Source organism: Pogona vitticeps, chromosome 3 (genome assembly GCF_051106095.1).
Source record: "Pogona vitticeps strain Pit_001003342236 chromosome 3, PviZW2.1, whole genome shotgun sequence".
Taxonomy (NCBI): domain Eukaryota; kingdom Metazoa; phylum Chordata; class Lepidosauria; order Squamata; family Agamidae; genus Pogona; species Pogona vitticeps.
The window spans coordinates 33375302-33393007 of NC_135785.1; the positions used below are offsets into that span (position 1 = coordinate 33375302).

Sequence of the window (17706 nt, forward strand, 5' to 3'; positions counted from 1 at the left end):
TTGCTTTCCCAAAAAGGACGAGACTCAATTTCATCATTTTGGCTTGAGAAATAGTTCAGGCTTGATTTGCTCTTAATCTTCTTTCTTGCAGGCCAGGGCATCCACAGAGCTCTCCTCCAGCACTGTATTTTAAATGAAGCAATTTTTTCATGTCATCTTTCTTTACCACCCAGTTTTCACATCCATAGATAGAGATTGAGAATACAATAATGTGGATGATCTTGGCCTTGGTCTCTCTCCAGTGACACATCCTTACACTTGATCACCTTTTAAATTCCTTTATTACTTCCCTTCCGAGTCTCAGTCTTCTTCTGATTTCTTGGCTACAGTGTCCAGAGTATTGACCTAAAATACACCTAGTCATTTATCTTTGCTGTACAAATACATCATCTGAGATATTAGATATGTAAATATGTTCACTCATACTATGTGTACTTTGCTGATGTAACTAAAATGTGCATAAGAAGAAGAACTAAACTTCTGAAAAAGTGATCCTACGTTTAGCATTTATATCCCCAGTTGCACACTTAGTATACTTGACAACTACTGGATCTGTAATACTATCAAAAGTCTCAGGGATTTTTTTTAAAAAAAGTTTAAACACAGCTGTTTAGTACAGTGAAGCTTCTATGTTCAGTCATTTTTTAGCTTTCAAATAAAATACTGCAAAACTTATTTTTTTTTTAGAAGTGGACTGTTATTACCTCATGGAGGAATAATGCAGTTCACAGGAAAGAGTGGAATTGGGGGAATCTGGAAATAATTGAGCAAAAATAAATCTGCATATACATTTAATCAGAATAAACTGTGTTTTGTGTTGATATGGAACTATCCTTTTGCTCAATTTGAGAGGGCCTGAATCTATAAACTCTAGAATTACATGTGTGATGATTTTACCATATATTACGTGGGAGCAATTTAAATGATTTGGCAAAGCATAGTGAGTTCTCTTGTCTATATTAACAATGTTTTTATCAGGTGTAAGGGATATATGAAAGAGAGTAGATGTTATTAATGTCCCTTATTGTGTAACCTTAACAGCTAACCTAGTGCAGAGCAGGTTAAAATTCATTTAAATTACGTTGACTGAAATCCTGTTGCTGAGTGGCATATGTTGTGCTAGAGTAGACCCATTGGTTCAGTGGAACTACTGTAGTGCAATCTACTACACTAAGAAGCAGGATTTGAACCATTGATTTCACAGTTCTTTAAGTCACTGCTTAGACGTGATATAATCATATATTTTTCCTGAAAGGCATGCTCTTGCTTTAATTTTAATATTTATTTCTACAATACACACAGTTCTCAACTTCCTTGCCCAGACTGACTCCACACTCAAAGCGCTTTTCATACATTGAAAGTGTCATGAAATATAGGATTATCAGAGGTGGGCTCAATCTGGGCAAGAGATTTAAACATATATATGCTAAGTTAATAGCAAGCAGGAGTGCATGTTTGGCAAGGGGCAGGGTAGAAAATAGGGACGTGGTGGCGCTGCAGGCTAAACCGCAGAAGCCTGTGCTGCAGGGTCAGAAGACCAAGCAGTCGTAAGATCGAATCCACGCGATGGAGTGAGCTCCCGTCGCTTGTCCCAGCTCCCGCCAACCTAGCGGTTCGAAAGCATGCAAATGCAAGTAGATAAATAGGGACCACTTCGGTGGGAAGGTAACAGCGTTCCGTGTCTAAGTCGCACTGGCCATGTGACCACGGAAGATTGTCTTTGGACAAACGCTGGCTCTATGGCTTGGAAACAGGGATGAGCACCGCCCCCTAGAGTCGAACACGACTGGACAAAAATTGTCAAGGGGAACCTTTACCTTTAGGGTAGGAAATCACATTATTAAATCCAAATCTACTCTGTTTGATGTTAGTGCATAATTTCGAATAGAGTAGCAATTATTTGTCTTAATCTATGGCAGACTGAGCAACAGTAGCTGCAGTTGCCACTCTGAAGGGATCAGCGTCATTGTAAGGAAACTATTGAAAGCACTGCTTGGCTCCCAAAGACTTACAGCATTATATTATATCAAGAGAAAACAAAATAAGACAAGCTCCAGGGGAAATTTCGGTCAGAGTTGGAAAATAACTCTGAGGATGGATATGTTATTTCTTTTCCTCACATATTGTTGTAAACAAGTCTGTATGTCTGAAGAGGCGGTTCAAGCTTTGAGAACTTCCATTTTTTTCCTAATGACTATGCTAGGGAGATAGACTGAGTCCTAGGGAGACAGAAAGATTTACCTCTGTGTTCATATGGAAGCTTCTGGAGCTCCCAAAAATGAGGCTTGCATTAAAGAGGACCATATTTGCAAAACCTTTCTTTAAAAAAATTATACGAATATATTGTCCAAAATGCTTGTTGTTGTTGTGGCACATTTACCAGCCTTTTACATACATGGTTGTCTTTTAAAGCCAATTCATCTCTCCCTTCTGCATGCAGAAGCCTGGTTGCTTTTAATCAGACAAACTCTGACTTGCACAACTGCAAGCTGGAGATACAGAAGACAATTAACCCGCAAAATGACAAATCCGCATGACAATGAGGTTTTGCGATCGACATTGCACTTCGCAAAACAGTGCTTCCTGTGGGCCATTTTTGCTATACGATGTTTCAGTCTGTGCTTTGCAAGACACTTTTCCCCCGGGACCGATGCTTCGCAAGACGACGATTTTAACAGCTAATCGGCGGCTTTGCAAAATAGCTTCTCTATGGGCGATCTTCACAAAACAGGTGTTTTCGGGATCGATGCTTTGCAAGACAGCGATTCTAACAGCTGATCGGCGCTTTGCAAAATGGCTTCCCTATGGGCAATTTTTGCACAACGACGACTATTTTCCCCATTGGAACGCATTAAACTGATTTCAATGCATTCCAATGGGGAAACGCTTTTTGCAAGACGATGTTTTCACTAAACAGCGATTTCAGTGGAACGGATTAACATTGTGTTGCGGGGCACCACTGTAGTAGGAAAAAGTCATGGAGTGCTCTCCTTCGAAGGAGTTATGCATCACAACTATTAGTTGGGTACTTTCCATTATCTTGTATTTTAAGTTAGATTTTGTAATTCTTCCTTTTTGGACATATGTTTGAACTATAACACAATTTAAATTAAAACTATCATCACATAGGGCTTGTTTAAAACAAACAAAAAATAATAAAGCACAGCTAACTTTAAAAGCTTATGTGAATTTTTAAAAGTCCATTAAAATTATCAGCTTTTGTCCACTCACAATGTTAAGTCTGAAAACTAAATTGGTTGTGTTTATATTAGAAATGGTAAGATTAATTCCTTGCTGCTAACTTTTATACCTGAAAGCATTTAATTGGTTAGAAATGTATTAGTTTTCAAATAAATCATGGCATTGACAGAGAATGGCATGCAGATTGTTACAGTTTGCCTATTTGCTTCTTCAAAAGTAAATTTTTAGTTGTTATGAAATCGCTTTCCCCAGTCTGGAATTTTTTTTCTGCATTGAACCATTGATTTAACAGTTCTTTAAGTCACTATATTAAAATTGTTAAGTGGGGTACTGGTTACGTCATCGTCGTTTAGTCGTGTCCGACTCTTTGTGACCCCATGGACCAGAGCACGCCAGGCCCTCCTATCTTCCACTGCCTCCCGTAGTTGTGTCAATTTCATGTTGGTTGCTTCGCAGACACTGTCCAGCCATCTCATCTTCTGTCGTCCCCTTCTCCTCTTGCCGTCACACTTTCCTAACATCAAGGTCTTTTCCAAGGAGTCTTCTCATGAGATGGCCAAAGTGCTGGAGCCTCAGCTTCAGGATCTGTCTTTCCAGTGAGCACTCAGGGTTGATTTCCTTTAGAATTGATAAAGGTAAACGTAAAGGTTCCCCGTGACAATTTTTGTCCAGTCGTGTACGACTCTAGGGGGCAGTGCTCATCCCCGTTTCCAAGCCATAGAGCCAGCGTTTGTCCAAAGACAATCTTCCATGGTCACATGGCCAGTGCGACTTAGACACAGAATGCTGTTACCTTCCCACCGAGGTGGTCCCTATTTATCTACTTGCAAATGCATGCTTTCGAACCGCTAGGTTGGCGGGAGCTGGGACAAAGCGACGGGAGCTCACTCTGTCGCGTGGATTCGATCTTACGACTGCTGGTCTTCTGACCCTGCAGCACAGGCTTCTGTGGTTTAGCCCGCAGCGCCACCACGTCCCTTCTTTAGAATTGATAGGTTTGTTCTATTTGCAGTCCAGGGGACTCTCAAGAGTCTCCTCCAGCACCACAATTCAAAGGCATCAATTCTTCGGCGGTCAGCTTTCTTTATGGTCCAGCTCTCACTTCCATACATCACAACAGGAAAAAACCATAGCTTTGACTATTTGGACTTTTGTTGGCAAGGTGATCTCTCTGCTTTTTAAGATGTTGTCATCGCTTTTCTCCCAAGAAGCAGGCATCTTTAATTTCGTGGCTGCTGTCTCCATCTGCAATGATCATGGAGCCCAAGAAAATAAAATCTGTCACTCCCTCCATATCTTCCCCTTCAATTTCCCAAGAGGTGATGGGACCAGTGGCCATGATCTTAGGTTTTTTTATGTCAAGTTTCAGGCCATTTTTTGCACTCTCCTCTTCCACCCCCATTACAAGGTTCTTTAATTCTTCCTCACTTTCTGCCATCAGAGCGGTATCATCTGCATATTGGAGGTTGTTGATATTTCTTCCGGGAATCTTAATTCTGGCTTGGGATTCCTCCAGTCCAGCTTTCCGCATGATGTATTCTGCATATAAGTTAAATAAGCCGGGGGACAATATACAGCTTTGTCATACTCCTTTCCCAATTTTGAACCATTCAGTTGTTCTATATCCAGTTCTAACTGTTGCTTCCTGTCCCACATATAGGTTTCTCAGGAGATAGACAAGGTGGTCAGGCACTCCCATTTCGTTAAGGACTTGCCATAGTTTGCTGTGATCCACACAGTCAAAGCCTTTTGCATAGTCAATGAAGCAGAAGTAGATGTTTTTCTGGAACTCTCTGGCTTTCTCCATAATCCAGCGCATGTTAGCAATTTGGTCTCTAGTTCCTCTGCCCCTTCGGAATCCAGCTTGTACTTCTGGCAGTTCTCGGTCCACATACTGCTGAAGCCTACCTTGTAGGATTTTGAGCATAACCTTGCTAGCGTGTGAAATGAGTGCAATTGTACGGTAGTTGGAGCATTCTTTGGTACTGCCTTTCTTTGGGACTGGGATGTAGACTGATCTTTTCCAATCCTCTGGCCACTGTTGAGTTTTCCAAACTTGCTGGCATATTGAATGTAGGACCTTAACAGCATCATCTTTTAAGATTTTATTAGTTCAACTGGAATGCCATCACCTCCACTGGCTTTGTTGTTAGACAAGCTTTAAGGCCCACTTGACTTCACTCTCCGGGATGTCTGGCTCAAGGTCAGCAACTACACTGGGTTGTCCGGGATATCCAAATCTTTCTGATATAATTCCTCTGTGTATTCTTGCCACCTCTTCTTGATGTCTTCTGCTTCTGTTAGGTCCCTCCCGTTTTTCTCCTTTATCATGTTCATCTTTGCACAAAATGTTCCTCTAATATCTCCAATTTTCCTGAACAGATCTCTGGTTTTTCCTTTTCTGTTATCTTCCTCTATTTCTTTGCATTGTTCATTTAAGAAGGCCCTCTTGTCTCTCCTTGCTATTCTTTGGAAGTCTGCATTCAATTTTCTGTAACTTTCCCTATCTCCCTTGCATTTTGTTTCCCTTCTCCTCTCTGCTATTTCTAAGGCCTCGTTGGACAGCCACTTTGCTTTCTTGCATTTCCTTTCCTTTGGGATGGTTTTTTGTTGCTGCCTCCTGTACAATGTTACGAGCCTCTATCCAAAATTCTTCAGCCACTCTGTCCACCAAATCGAGTTCCTTAAATCTGTTCTTTACTTCCACTGTGTATTCATAAGGGATTTGGTTTAGATTATACCTGAGTGGCCCAGTGGTTTTTCCTACTCTCTTCAGTTTAAGCTTGAATTTTGCTATGAGAAGCTGATGATCAGAACCGCAGTCAGCTCCAAGTCTTGTTTTTGCTGACTGTATAGAGCTTCTCCATCTTTGGATGCAGAGAATGTAATCAATCTGATTTTGATATTGCCCATCTGGTGATTTCCATGTATAGAGTCGCCTCTTGTGTTGTTGGAAAAGAGTGTTTGTGATGACCAGCTTGTTCTCTTGACAAAACTCTATTAGGCTTTGTCCTGCTTCGTTCTGAACTCCAAGGCCAAACTTCCTTGTTGTTCCTTTTATCTCTTGTCTCCGTACTTTAGCATTCCAGTCCCTTAGAATGAGAAGAACATCTTTCTTTGGTGTCAGTTCTAGAAGGTGTTGTAAATCTTCATAAAATTGTTCTGTTTTCGTCTCCTCAGCAATGGTGGTTGGTGCATAAACTTGGATTATTGTGATGTTGAAAGGTCTGCCTTGGATTCATATTGACATCATTCTATCATTTTTGAGATTGTATCCCATTACAGCTTTTCCCACTCTTTTGTTGACTATGAAGGCTACTCCATTCCTTCTACGAGATTCTTGCCCACAATAGTAGATATGATAATCATCTGAGCTGAATTCCCCCATTCCTGTCCGTTTTAGTTCACTGATGCGCAGGATGTCGATGTTTATTCTTGCCATCTCCTGTTTGACTACCTCCAGCTTCCCGAGGTTCATAGATCTTACATTCCAGATTCCTGTGCAGTATTTTTCTTTGCAGCATTGGACTTTCCTTTCACTTCCAGGCGCGTCCACAGCTGAGCGTCCTTTCAGCTTTGGCCCAACCACTTCATTAGCTCTGGAGTTACTTGTACTTGTCCTCCACTCTTCCTCAGTAGCATGTTGGACGCCTTCTGACCTGAGGGGCCCATCTTCCAGCGTCATATCTTTTAGCCTTTTGTTTCTGATCATGGGGCATTCTTGGCAAAGATACTGGAGTGGCATTGCCATTTTCTACTCCAGGTGGATTGCGTTTAGTTAGAACTCTCCACTATGTCCTGTCCATCTTGGGTGTCCCTGCACGGCATAGCCCATAGCTTCTCTGAGGTTTTTTATTTTTATTTTTGTTTGTTTATTTATTATTTATTATTATTATTATTATTTATTTGATTTCGAGTTATTCAAGCCCCTTTGCCACGACAAGGCAGCAATCCATGATGGGGGTACAGGTTACAACATATGTGAAAACTCATCTCTCTCTATGTATGGTGAGAGGAGATATTACGTTGAGGACAGATATCATTCCCCTACCTAATAGTTTTCACATATGTACTGGTTACAACATATGTAGGTAGGGGAATGATATCTGTCGTCAACGTAATATCTCCTCTCACCATACATAGAGAGAGATGAGTAAATGCTTATACAGCAAGACTTAAGTGTAGACAGCCAATAATTTATTTGAGTATTTTCAAATACATTTCTTTAGCTGAATACTGTAGAAACATTGAAAATACGGTCTTAACATTTGGAAGTGCGTATATTGGCTGAAATCTTGATACTTAGCATAGTAAGTTGCAACTAGAGTAGGCCCACTGAATCAGTAGAACTTATGAAGGAGTTGACACACCAAATTCTCACTTACTCAGTGGGCCTATTCTAGTTGCAGCTTAACTGTGTTAAGCAATAGGATTTCAACCATTGGTTGTTGTAGTAGTTTTGAAGATACAAGGAAACCATGGCAAATTTTATAAAGCAATATAACTGCTTTTGAAGGGACAACATGTAAAGAAAAGGAATATACTTCTACCTTGAATTGCAGAGATCTGAACAATATGGTTTGGGTTATATCGGATTTCCCCCTCCCACACCACAAATAAATAAATATATAAATATTCAATAAATACTGCAGTGTCATTTGTCTCTGCGAAGTGGCCTGAGAAAAGCGGATTTTGGACTGACCGAGACCCTTACTGTTGATGATGCAGTGGCCCCTGATCTAATGGTGGCCATCTGGCTGGCCCCCTATCCTGACATGGCAGCTCCATTTGGCAGCTGGAGAGGATGTAAGGGCATGCCAGGAGGCTGAAACAGGTTGGGGGAGGTGTGTGTGTTATTTATTTAAAATATTTTTATGCTGCCTTTCTCCTTGAAAGGATCCAAGGGGTGTGTGTGTGTGTGTGTGTGTGTGTGTGTGTGTGTGTGTCTGTGTGTGTGTGTGTGTGTGTGTGAGAGAGAGAGAGAGAGAGAGAGAGAGAGAGTGAATTGCATATGCTTTGTAGCTATATTTTTTGGGGGAGCTAAGATTTATATGTAGATATTGAACTACATTGAATACACAGTGGAAGTAAAGAACAGATTTAAGGAACTAGATTTGGTGGACAGAGTGCCTGAAGAACTTTGGATAGAGGCTCGTAACATTGTCCAGGAGGCAGCAACGAAAACCATCCCAAAGAAAAGGAAATGCAAGAAAGCAAAGTGGCTGTCCAACGAGGCCTTAGAAATAGCAGAGAGGAGAAGGGAAGCAAAATGCAAGGGAGATAGGGAAAGTTACAGAAACTTGAATGCAGACTTCCAAAGAATAGCAAGGAGAGACAAGAGGGCCTTCTTAAATGAACAATGCAAAGAAATAGAGGAAGATAACAGAAAAGGAAAGACCAGAGATCTGTTCAGGAAAATTGGACATATTAGAGGAACATTTTGCGCAAAGATGAACATGATAAAAGACAAAAATGGAAGGGACCTAACAGAAGCAGAAGACGTCAAGAAGAGGTGGCAAGAATACACAGAGGAATTATATCAGAAAGATTTGGATATCCCGGACAACCCAGACAATGTAGTTGCTGACCTTGAGCCAGACATCCTGGAGAGCGAAGTCAAGTGGGCCTTAGAAAGCCTGGCTAACAACAAGGCCAGTGGAGGTGATGGTATTCCAGTTGAACTATTTAAAATCTTGAAAGATGATGCTGTTAAGGTGCTACATTCAATATGCCAGCAAGTTTGGAAAACTCAACAGTGGCCAGAGGATTGGAAAAGATCAGTCTACATCCCAATCCCAAAGAAAGGCAGTGCCAAAGAATGCTCCAACTACTGTACAATTGCACTCATTTCGCACGCTAGCAAGGTTATGCTCAAAATCCTACAAGGTAGGCTTCAGCAGTATGTGGACCGAGAACTCCCAGAAGTACAAGCTGGATTCCGAAGAGGCAGAGGAACTCGAGACCAAATTGCTAACTTGCGCTGGATTATGGAGAAAGCCAGAGAGTTCCAGAAAAATATCTACTTCTGCTTCATTGACTATGCGAAAGCCTTTGACTGTGTGGACCACAGCAAACTATGGCAAGTTCTTAAAGAAATGGGAGTGCCTGACCACCTTATCTGTCTCCTGAGAAACCTATATGTGGGACAGGAAGCAACAGTTAGAACTGGTCATGGAACAACTGAGTGGTTCAAAATTGGGAAAGGAGTACGGCAAGGCTGTATATTGTCCCCCAGCTTGTTTAACTTATATGTAGAATACATCATGCGGAAGGCTGGACTGGAAGAAACCCAAGCCGGAATTAAGATTGCCGGAAGAAATATCAACAACCTCCGATACGCAGATGATACCACTCTGATGGGAGAAAGTGAGGAGGAATTAAAGAACCTTGTAATGAGAGTGAAAGAGGAGAGTGCAAAAAACGGTCTGAAACTCAACATCAAAAAAACTAAGATCATGGCCACTGGTCCCATCACCTCCTGGGAAATAGAAGGGGAAGATATGGAGGCAGTGTCAAATTTTATCTTCCTGGGCTCCATGATCACTGCAGATGGAGACAGCAGCCCTGAAATTAAAAGGCGCCTTCTTCTTGGGAGGAAAGCGATGACAAATCTGGACAGCATCTTGAAAAGCAGAGACATCACCTTGCCAACAAAAGTCCGAATAGTCAAAGCTATGGTTTTTCCTGTCGTGATGTATGGAAGTGAGAGCTGGACCATAAAGAAAGCTGACTGCCGAAGAATTGATGCCTTTGAATTGTGGTGCTGGAGGAGACTCTTGAGAATCCCCTGGACTGCAAGGAGAACAAACCTATCAGTTCTAAAGGAAATCAACCCTGAATGCCCACTTGAAGGACAGATTCTGAAGCTGAGGCTCCAGTACTTTGGCCATCTCATGAGAAGAAAAGAGTCCTTGGAAAAAACCTTGATGTTAGGAAGGTGTGATGGCAAGAGGAGAAGGGGACGACCGAGGATGAGATGGCTGGACAGTGTCTGCGAAGCAACCAACATGAACCTGACACAACTCCGGGAGGCAGTAGAAGACAGGAGGGCCTGGCGTGCTCTGGTCCATGGGGTCACGAAGAGTCGGACACGACTAAACGACTAAACACACATTGAACTACATGGAGGTCCTGTGCCCCAAACCCCAATGCTGTTGAAGGAAAATGTAATTGAATGAGAAAATCAAATAAAAAGGAAAGGCAAAAATTGACAAAACGCTGTTCAGCTCCTCCCAGCCTTACTTTCCTTAGGATGTACATGTTACAACAACTAGTTTTTAGCACAACAAACACTTGATAGAAGTGTCCACATGACATTTACTCAGTTGAAAACTACCAGCCTCCAATCTCCCTTGGATGATTTAAGTTGAAAAATGCTTTCAGAGTTTGCATTTGGAACAAAATTGGTAAGTGGAGGAGTAAATAGGTTTGTGTGGAATCTCTCCTGAATGTTTCTTTGAGGTGGATGTTCTAGGGAGATAAAAGGGTAGCAATGACGTTTCAGGAGAGTGTTTTGGAAAGAATTTGTATGCTTTCTTCTTGAGGCTATGGCTTTTCCACTATCACCAACCTCTTATTGCCGTGCTTCCAAACACAAGAGCATGAAGCAGACAGATTGCCTGAACAATAACATAAATAAGAAATCAGACATTCAGAGGTGGTCAATTCACTATTCCCCTCCTCAAATTCTAAGATATAAAAACAATTAAGCTATGATTTTTAATATATTATTAATTGCTTGGTTTGGAGGTATTTGTGTAAATTATAAATACAGTGGTGCCTTGACTTACAAACTTAATCCATATTGGAACCGTGGTCGTAAGTCAGAACGTTCATAAGTCAAAGCACCATTTCCCATGGGAATGCATTGAAAACTGATTATTCCGTTTCGGCCGAAGATAAAATACAAAAAAATTAAAAATAAAACACTGCAAGTCCCACTCTGGAACTGAAAAACACACACACCAAAAAGCAAAACAACACAGACACGAAACCCCCCCCCCCAGCCCAAACCTACTCTCCAAAGAACAACTTTGTTAAAAGGAAAAAGCAGCACCTTACCAGTCTGGAGCCTTCCAAAGCACTGGCGCCTGGGCACTTCTCCTTCCTCCTCTTGTGCCACTGCCGCACGCACTGTGCATGGAGCCCCTCTGACCCGTGCGCCCCGCCCAGGGCCTTCTGCATCGCTTACTCCTCAATAAACCCGTACCGTCTGTGGCACTTACTCTTGAGTAGACCCGTTCCAGGCATGGGCAGGGAGCGCACTGGCTTCCCCCCGCCCAGCGGTGATCCAGAGCCGCCTCACCTCTCCTTCCTCCTGCTTGGCAGAAGTAAAACAATTCCCTGACCCCCTGCTCTAACCGCTGGGGTGAAAGAGCTGCAAAGAAGCAGCCTCTTTGCCACCAACGGTTTGAATTTTCCTGACTTTTCCCCCTGCCTTTTTTCCGTTCGTAAGTCAAAGCTCCGGCCGCAAGTCAAAACAAAGTTTTGCGGACGGAGCTGTTCGTAAGTCGAAATGTTCGTAGGTCAGGGCGTTCGTAAGTCAAGGCACCACTGTAATATGTTTTGAAGGTAGTAAATGAAGTTGCATTGTGTGAACTGCTATCTTATCTATCCAGAACTGTTTTTCCTCTCTGTAATAGTAGTTCCCTTAGTTGACACTGCATCTGATCTGTGTCATTTGAGGTGAAATTTGTTGTGGTGCAGCTCAATAGCTGATTAATGCTTGGAAAATAAAGGACATTGGCGAGGCAGTGAGTGGGCTTTACTCCCAGGCTGTTGCCTTTGGTGTTAAACGCATACAAGTAACTGCCTTATGCTTTCTACTCTTGGTAAAATGCAAAAGAGTAATGAAGTAAATCCTTTAAAACGTAGTCATTAGTTTCACTGGATGTTCCATAGCAGTAAATGCCTCAGAGATGATCTTAAAACTTGGAATCATGGTATCTTAATGTCTGTTTTGCAGTTATTTGCCAAATCTGAACTTGTCACACTTTTTTCCAGTGGCAGGTTTTAATCTGAATTGTCTTACAGGAAGCAATTCATGTCTTATATAAGTCTTTTTTGGGGAAATTTCCTGAACAGATTTGTTTCAGCTTGAAATAATCAAATTTCCCCTTTGATATAAACCTTAGTACTGGAACTGCCCTTAAACACAACTTGCCATTAACCATGATTTGAAACCAGTTTCAAACTCATGGTAATAGCTTTAGTTAGTGTTAACATTGGTACAGGCTGGCAACTTGCCTAAGACAGTTTGTTGAAGGAAACATGTCAGTCTGTATGTAATACCCAGGAGTATTGTTTATAAAAGCAGTTAAATAAAGGCCTTAATAAAAGGTATAGTCTTTTGATAGAACATCTATTGTGGGATTTGTGAACACTGAAATAGATAGTTCTTTTACCTTAAAACTAGTTAAACTTTCAAATAATTAAATTTCAAACTTGCAAATAATTAAATTTGAAAGTTTAACTAGTTTTAAGGTAAAAGAACTATTTCTTTCAGTATGATCAGATGAGTCAGGTATAGTTTTTCTTGCCTTCATTCCTTTTTCTTCTTCTGGACTAAAATCACTCCCATCCCCTCCAAAAGTATTCCATTAACCTTTATTGACTTTGTCTTACCTTAGGCCCATAAGGCAGCTGCCCTGATGGGCAAAATTGTAAAAATATAGTATATCAGAAAAAACAAAATAAAAATAAATGATAGTGAAGAAAAAATATATTGTATTATCTTAAAGACTAACTGCTATATTTTAATGTGAACTTTCATAGAAAAGTCCACTTCTTTTTTTTAAAAAAAATCTTTTGTTTTCACCTGATATGCTAGCACAGATTAACATTGCTCCCTCTTCTAAGAAAACAGTAATTACTCAGTAGTAGTTATTATGTTGCCTTTGGAGCTAATACAAAGGGACATTAATCTTGTTTAAGAGAATCAGAGTTTTATGTCCCTGTTGCTCTTTACTGTAAGGTGTTTTGCACTTGTCTGTTTCCATAAATTCATTTTGTTTCCTTTGGGGTCATTGTGCTTTGACAAACCGACTGGACTCCAGTGTGATGTTCCTTTCCATGCTCACGTCCGTAAAAAGAGAGAGCCTGAATATTACAGAATGCTGTGAGACGTTTTACAAGTTTCTGAGTTTGATATCTTACAAAAAGCCAGTTTGTATTTTTTTGCTGTTGAGCATGTGAGTTCATGCTCAGCAGCAATGAACTCTTAAGTATTCCAGTTCAGTATTTCTGAACTCTTTAAAATCCCGTGTCATTAAAGTAATCTAAAATGTTTCAGCACAGGTCACAGAGGTTGGTCAACTTCTGAAATATAGATTATGATTTAATTGTTCAGATCACATTCGATTCTGTGAAAAACTTATTTCTTCTGTGCATACGTATATTTGTTAATCTGTCACTTGCATTTGGATTAAATGAGATGCTTTTTTTTTCTTCCAGTGAATGGTAGTGTCTAGAAAGGGTATGTCCCTTCAGGAGAGAGGTGCCAATGTCCAACCGGCCTAATAACAGTCCAGGGGGGTCACTGCGACGTTCACAAAGGAACACTGTCGGGGCCCAACCGCAAGACGACGCAGTAGGAGGAAGGTATGGCTAATTATCTTATTGGAGACTAATAAAAACTAGCAAGTGTCTACCAGTTAGAAAAACAGCCGTATTTTATAATATGCTTAGGCCAGATAATTAATTAGTATTTCTGAAACACCTGCTTCTGTTAGTAGCTGAGGTTAAAGTGAAAAATACACAATGTATGATCTTGCAAGCCTCTAACTTGAGTACAGTGGTGACCCACATGACGACGATAATCCATTCCAAAAAAATCGCTGTTAAGTGAAATCGTCGTCATGCAAAAAAAAATCCCCATTGGAATGCATTGAAACCCGGTTCAGTGCATTCCAATGGGCTAAATACCTCAGTTTCCAATGAAGATCCTCCATGGGCCAGCCATTTTCGGTGCCTGTAAAGCGAAGAATCTGTCCTGAAAACACAACGGGAGCCATTTTGCACAGAAAACTCAGGGCAGCCATTTTAGGAACCAGACAATCAGCTGGGAAGATCATCATCTTGCGAACAATCAGTTCGCGAAGCAAGGACCTAATCGATGTCCAGTGAAAAAACCCCATTGGAAATATCGTTTTGCGATTGCTATAGCGATCACAAAAAAGTTGCCGCCCTGCGGATTCGTCGTACAGTGGGGTCGTCGTCATGCGAGGCACCACTGTATTTAGTTCTTGATCTTGATGGCAACACAGAGTAGTGGGTAGAATGGGCCAAGTACAGTCAGAATCCAAAGGGATGGTTCGATGTCTGGATCTCCTTTGGCTAGGACAAGAACTGGGTGGGGCTGATGAGAGTCCCTCTTCCTACTGCAACCCCAGGCTTCACGGCAGGGAAATCCTCTAGAATTAGTTTGGGATGGCAGGGAGGAGAGAGGAAGAAAGGTTTGTCACAGCAGTACCTGCATGGTGTTGATTTGGAGTCAATAACTCAAAACTGCCAAACTTCTCAGTGTATTGCATTTTATACAGAACTACTAAATTTATCTCAGTGGATTCTGAATTAAATTTAAATGTAAGTTAAAAATTTAAATTTAAGTTAAAATTAAATTGGGGTTTGACTTAGTTTCTCAGCAGAAAAGACTTTGCTCATGTCACATGCACAGGGGGGTAAAGCCTGTTTTGATAGTTTGTGTTCGTACCTAGATTTATAACTTACATCAGAATATCCCACATCACTTCAAATTAGATATGTATTTGATTCTAATATTATTAGGCTAGTATCTACCATGTCCATGTATGAATTAAAATAATATGTTGCTGGTATTTCTTTCTGACTGTAACCTTTCATGCATTATTGAATCTGGAGAACCCACCATTTTCAGAAACAATGTCTTGGAGTAATAAAAAGATTTTACTGGTGTTTACACATTCTGATGTATAAAACCCACTGATGTGAAATTATGCTATATAAGCCTGATGCCATCTTCACCCATGTTATAATTTCTCAATAAAAAGTTTCATCTCCTTCTCCCTCAAAGTTTGTAGGTTCCTTTAGGATCACTTTGGTCCTGGGGAAGATTGTTATTGTTTAGTTGTTAAATCATGTCCAACTCTTCGTGACCCCATGGACCAGAGCACGCCAGGCCCTCCTGTCTTCCACTGCCTCCCGGAGTTGGGTCTAATTCATGTTGGTAGCTTCCATGACACTGTCCAACCATCTCATCCTCTATAGTCCCCTTCTTCTCTTGCCTTCACGCTTTCCCAACATCAGGGTCTTTTCCAGGGAGTCTTCTCTTCTCATGAGATGGCCAAAGTATTGGAGCCTCAGCTTCAGGATCTGTCCTTCCAGTGAGCACTCAGGATTGATTTCCTTCAAAATGGATAGGTTTGTACTCTTTGCTCCGTGGGCTCCATGATCACTGCAGATGGAGACAGCAGCCACGAAATTAAAAGACGCCTGCTTCTTGGGAGGAAAGCGATGACAAATCTTGACAGCATCTTAAAAAGCGGAGACATTACCTTGCCAACAAAAGTCCGAATAGTCAAAGCTATGGTTTTTCCTGTCGTGATGTATGGAAGTGAGAGCTGGACCATAAAGAAAGCAGACCGCCGAAGAATTGATGCCTTTGAATTGTGGTGCTGGAGGAGACTCTTGAGAGTCCCCTGGACTGCAAGGAGAACAAACGTATCAATTCTAAAGGAAATCAACCCTGAGTGCTCACTGGAAGGACAGATCCTGAAGCTGAGGCTCCAGTACTTTGGCCATCTAATGAGAAGAAAAGACTCCCTGGAAAAGACCCTGATGTTGGGAAAGTGAGATGGCAAGAGGAGAAGGGGACGACCGAGGATGAGATGGCTGGACAGTGTCTGCGAAGCAACCAACATGAATTTGGCACAACTCCGGGAGGCAGTAGAAGATAGGAGGGCCTGGCGTGCTCTGGTCCATGGGGTCACGAAGAGTCGGACACGACTAAACGACGACGTACTCTTTGCAGTCCAGGGGACTCTTAAGAGTCTCCTCCAGCACCATAATTCAAAAGCATCAATTCTTTGGTGGTCAACCTTCTTTATGGTCCAGCTCTCACTTCCATACATCACTACTGGAAAAACCATAGCTTTGAGTATGCGGACCTTTGTCGGCAAGGTGATGTCTCTGCTTTTTAAGATGCTGTCTAGGTTTGTCATTGCTTTCCTCCCAAGAAGTAGGCGTCTTTTAATTTTGTGACTCCTGTCGCCATCTGCAGCCACGATCTATAAGATTGTAGAGAATCTTAAACATCTGAAAATTGCTGAATTAGAACATCAGAATCTTGATGGGAAGAAAAGGAATATTAAGAAAATAGGTCTACTGCTGCTGTCATCACATATGTGGAGTAACTTATGGCAGTTGATTTTCAGCCTATATATATGCTGTCCTTTGGCTCATGTAGTTTTCATGCATTTCTATTTAGGTGGGGAAAGTTAATTACATATTCAGTCCCAGGAAGGATATACTAATTTCTTTTTTCTTGATATGTTAACAGTATTGCAGAGGAGAGGTGTTCATAGTCCAAATAGGGGGAGGCAGTTTACCCCAAAATTCTCTGGGGAAACTGTCCTTTGCACAATCAGATCACAGACTGACTTTGCTGCAGATAGATTTAAACCCTCTTGCGTTAATCCACACAATTTAACTGTGGCCAACAAACAGCAAGCCACTCATAAGATGTTCCAATTCTGTTTATCTGAATAGTTGCCAGAGTTCCACAGAACTTGTTTTAAATAAACACTCAGACCTGAATGCAGTTGGTAGTTTCTTCTCAGTAGAATAGATATAAACATCAGCTCACTATTTATATAAATGTTAATTCACCACCAAGTGTTTTAATGAGGTATGTTCTAAAAAGACGAAATTTAGTGATGGATGAGTTGAACAACTATAGGCCAGTCACTAATATTCCATTTGTGGGCAAGTTGATCAAGAGGGTGGGGGCAGTGCACCTTCAAGTGTTTCTGAATGAGGTCTGCCTGGATCCGTTCCAGTTTGGGTTCAGGCCACACCATAGTACTGAAACAGCACTTGTTGCACTGCACAGTGATTTCTTAAGAGAGTGAGGGGGCATGTGACCCTGTTTATGCTCCCAGATGTGTCAACAGCTTTTGGTACTGTTGACCATGGTGTTCTCCTGGTTTAAACCATCAGGTTTGGGAATTAAAGGACTGGCACTTAGCTGGCTCCAATCCCTCCTTGACAGCTAGGTCCAGTGAGTTCACCTTGGAGAGGCTTTGTCATCCTCGTGGACCCGCAGTTGTGCAGTGCCTCAGGGGTTGTCCCAATGCTCTTTAACATTTATGTGAGATCATTAGGAGAAGGTCATACTGAGTTTTGAAGTGTGTTATCAGTATGCTGATGAAACACAGCTCTATTCATCTTTTACATCCTTTGCTGAGGATGCTGTCCATGTTCTTGAGTGTTGCCTATCTTTGGTTCTGGAGTGGACAAAGACACCAAGGT

General features: G+C 41.4%; 1 protein-coding gene across 2 annotated transcripts in view; it reads left to right on the forward strand.

Annotated features, from left to right (window-relative positions):
* Positions 1-17706, forward strand: part of TRIP12 (thyroid hormone receptor interactor 12) — a 120507-nt gene that overhangs the window by 25536 nt on the left and 77265 nt on the right. For both annotated transcript variants that reach the window (XM_072996016.2, XM_020792609.3), the window contains exon 2: positions 13654-13800. In XM_072996016.2, the coding sequence (XP_072852117.1) occupies positions 13703-13800 (98 nt within the window). In that variant the 5' untranslated portion in view covers positions 13654-13702. The remainder of the gene's footprint in view (positions 1-13653; positions 13801-17706) is intronic.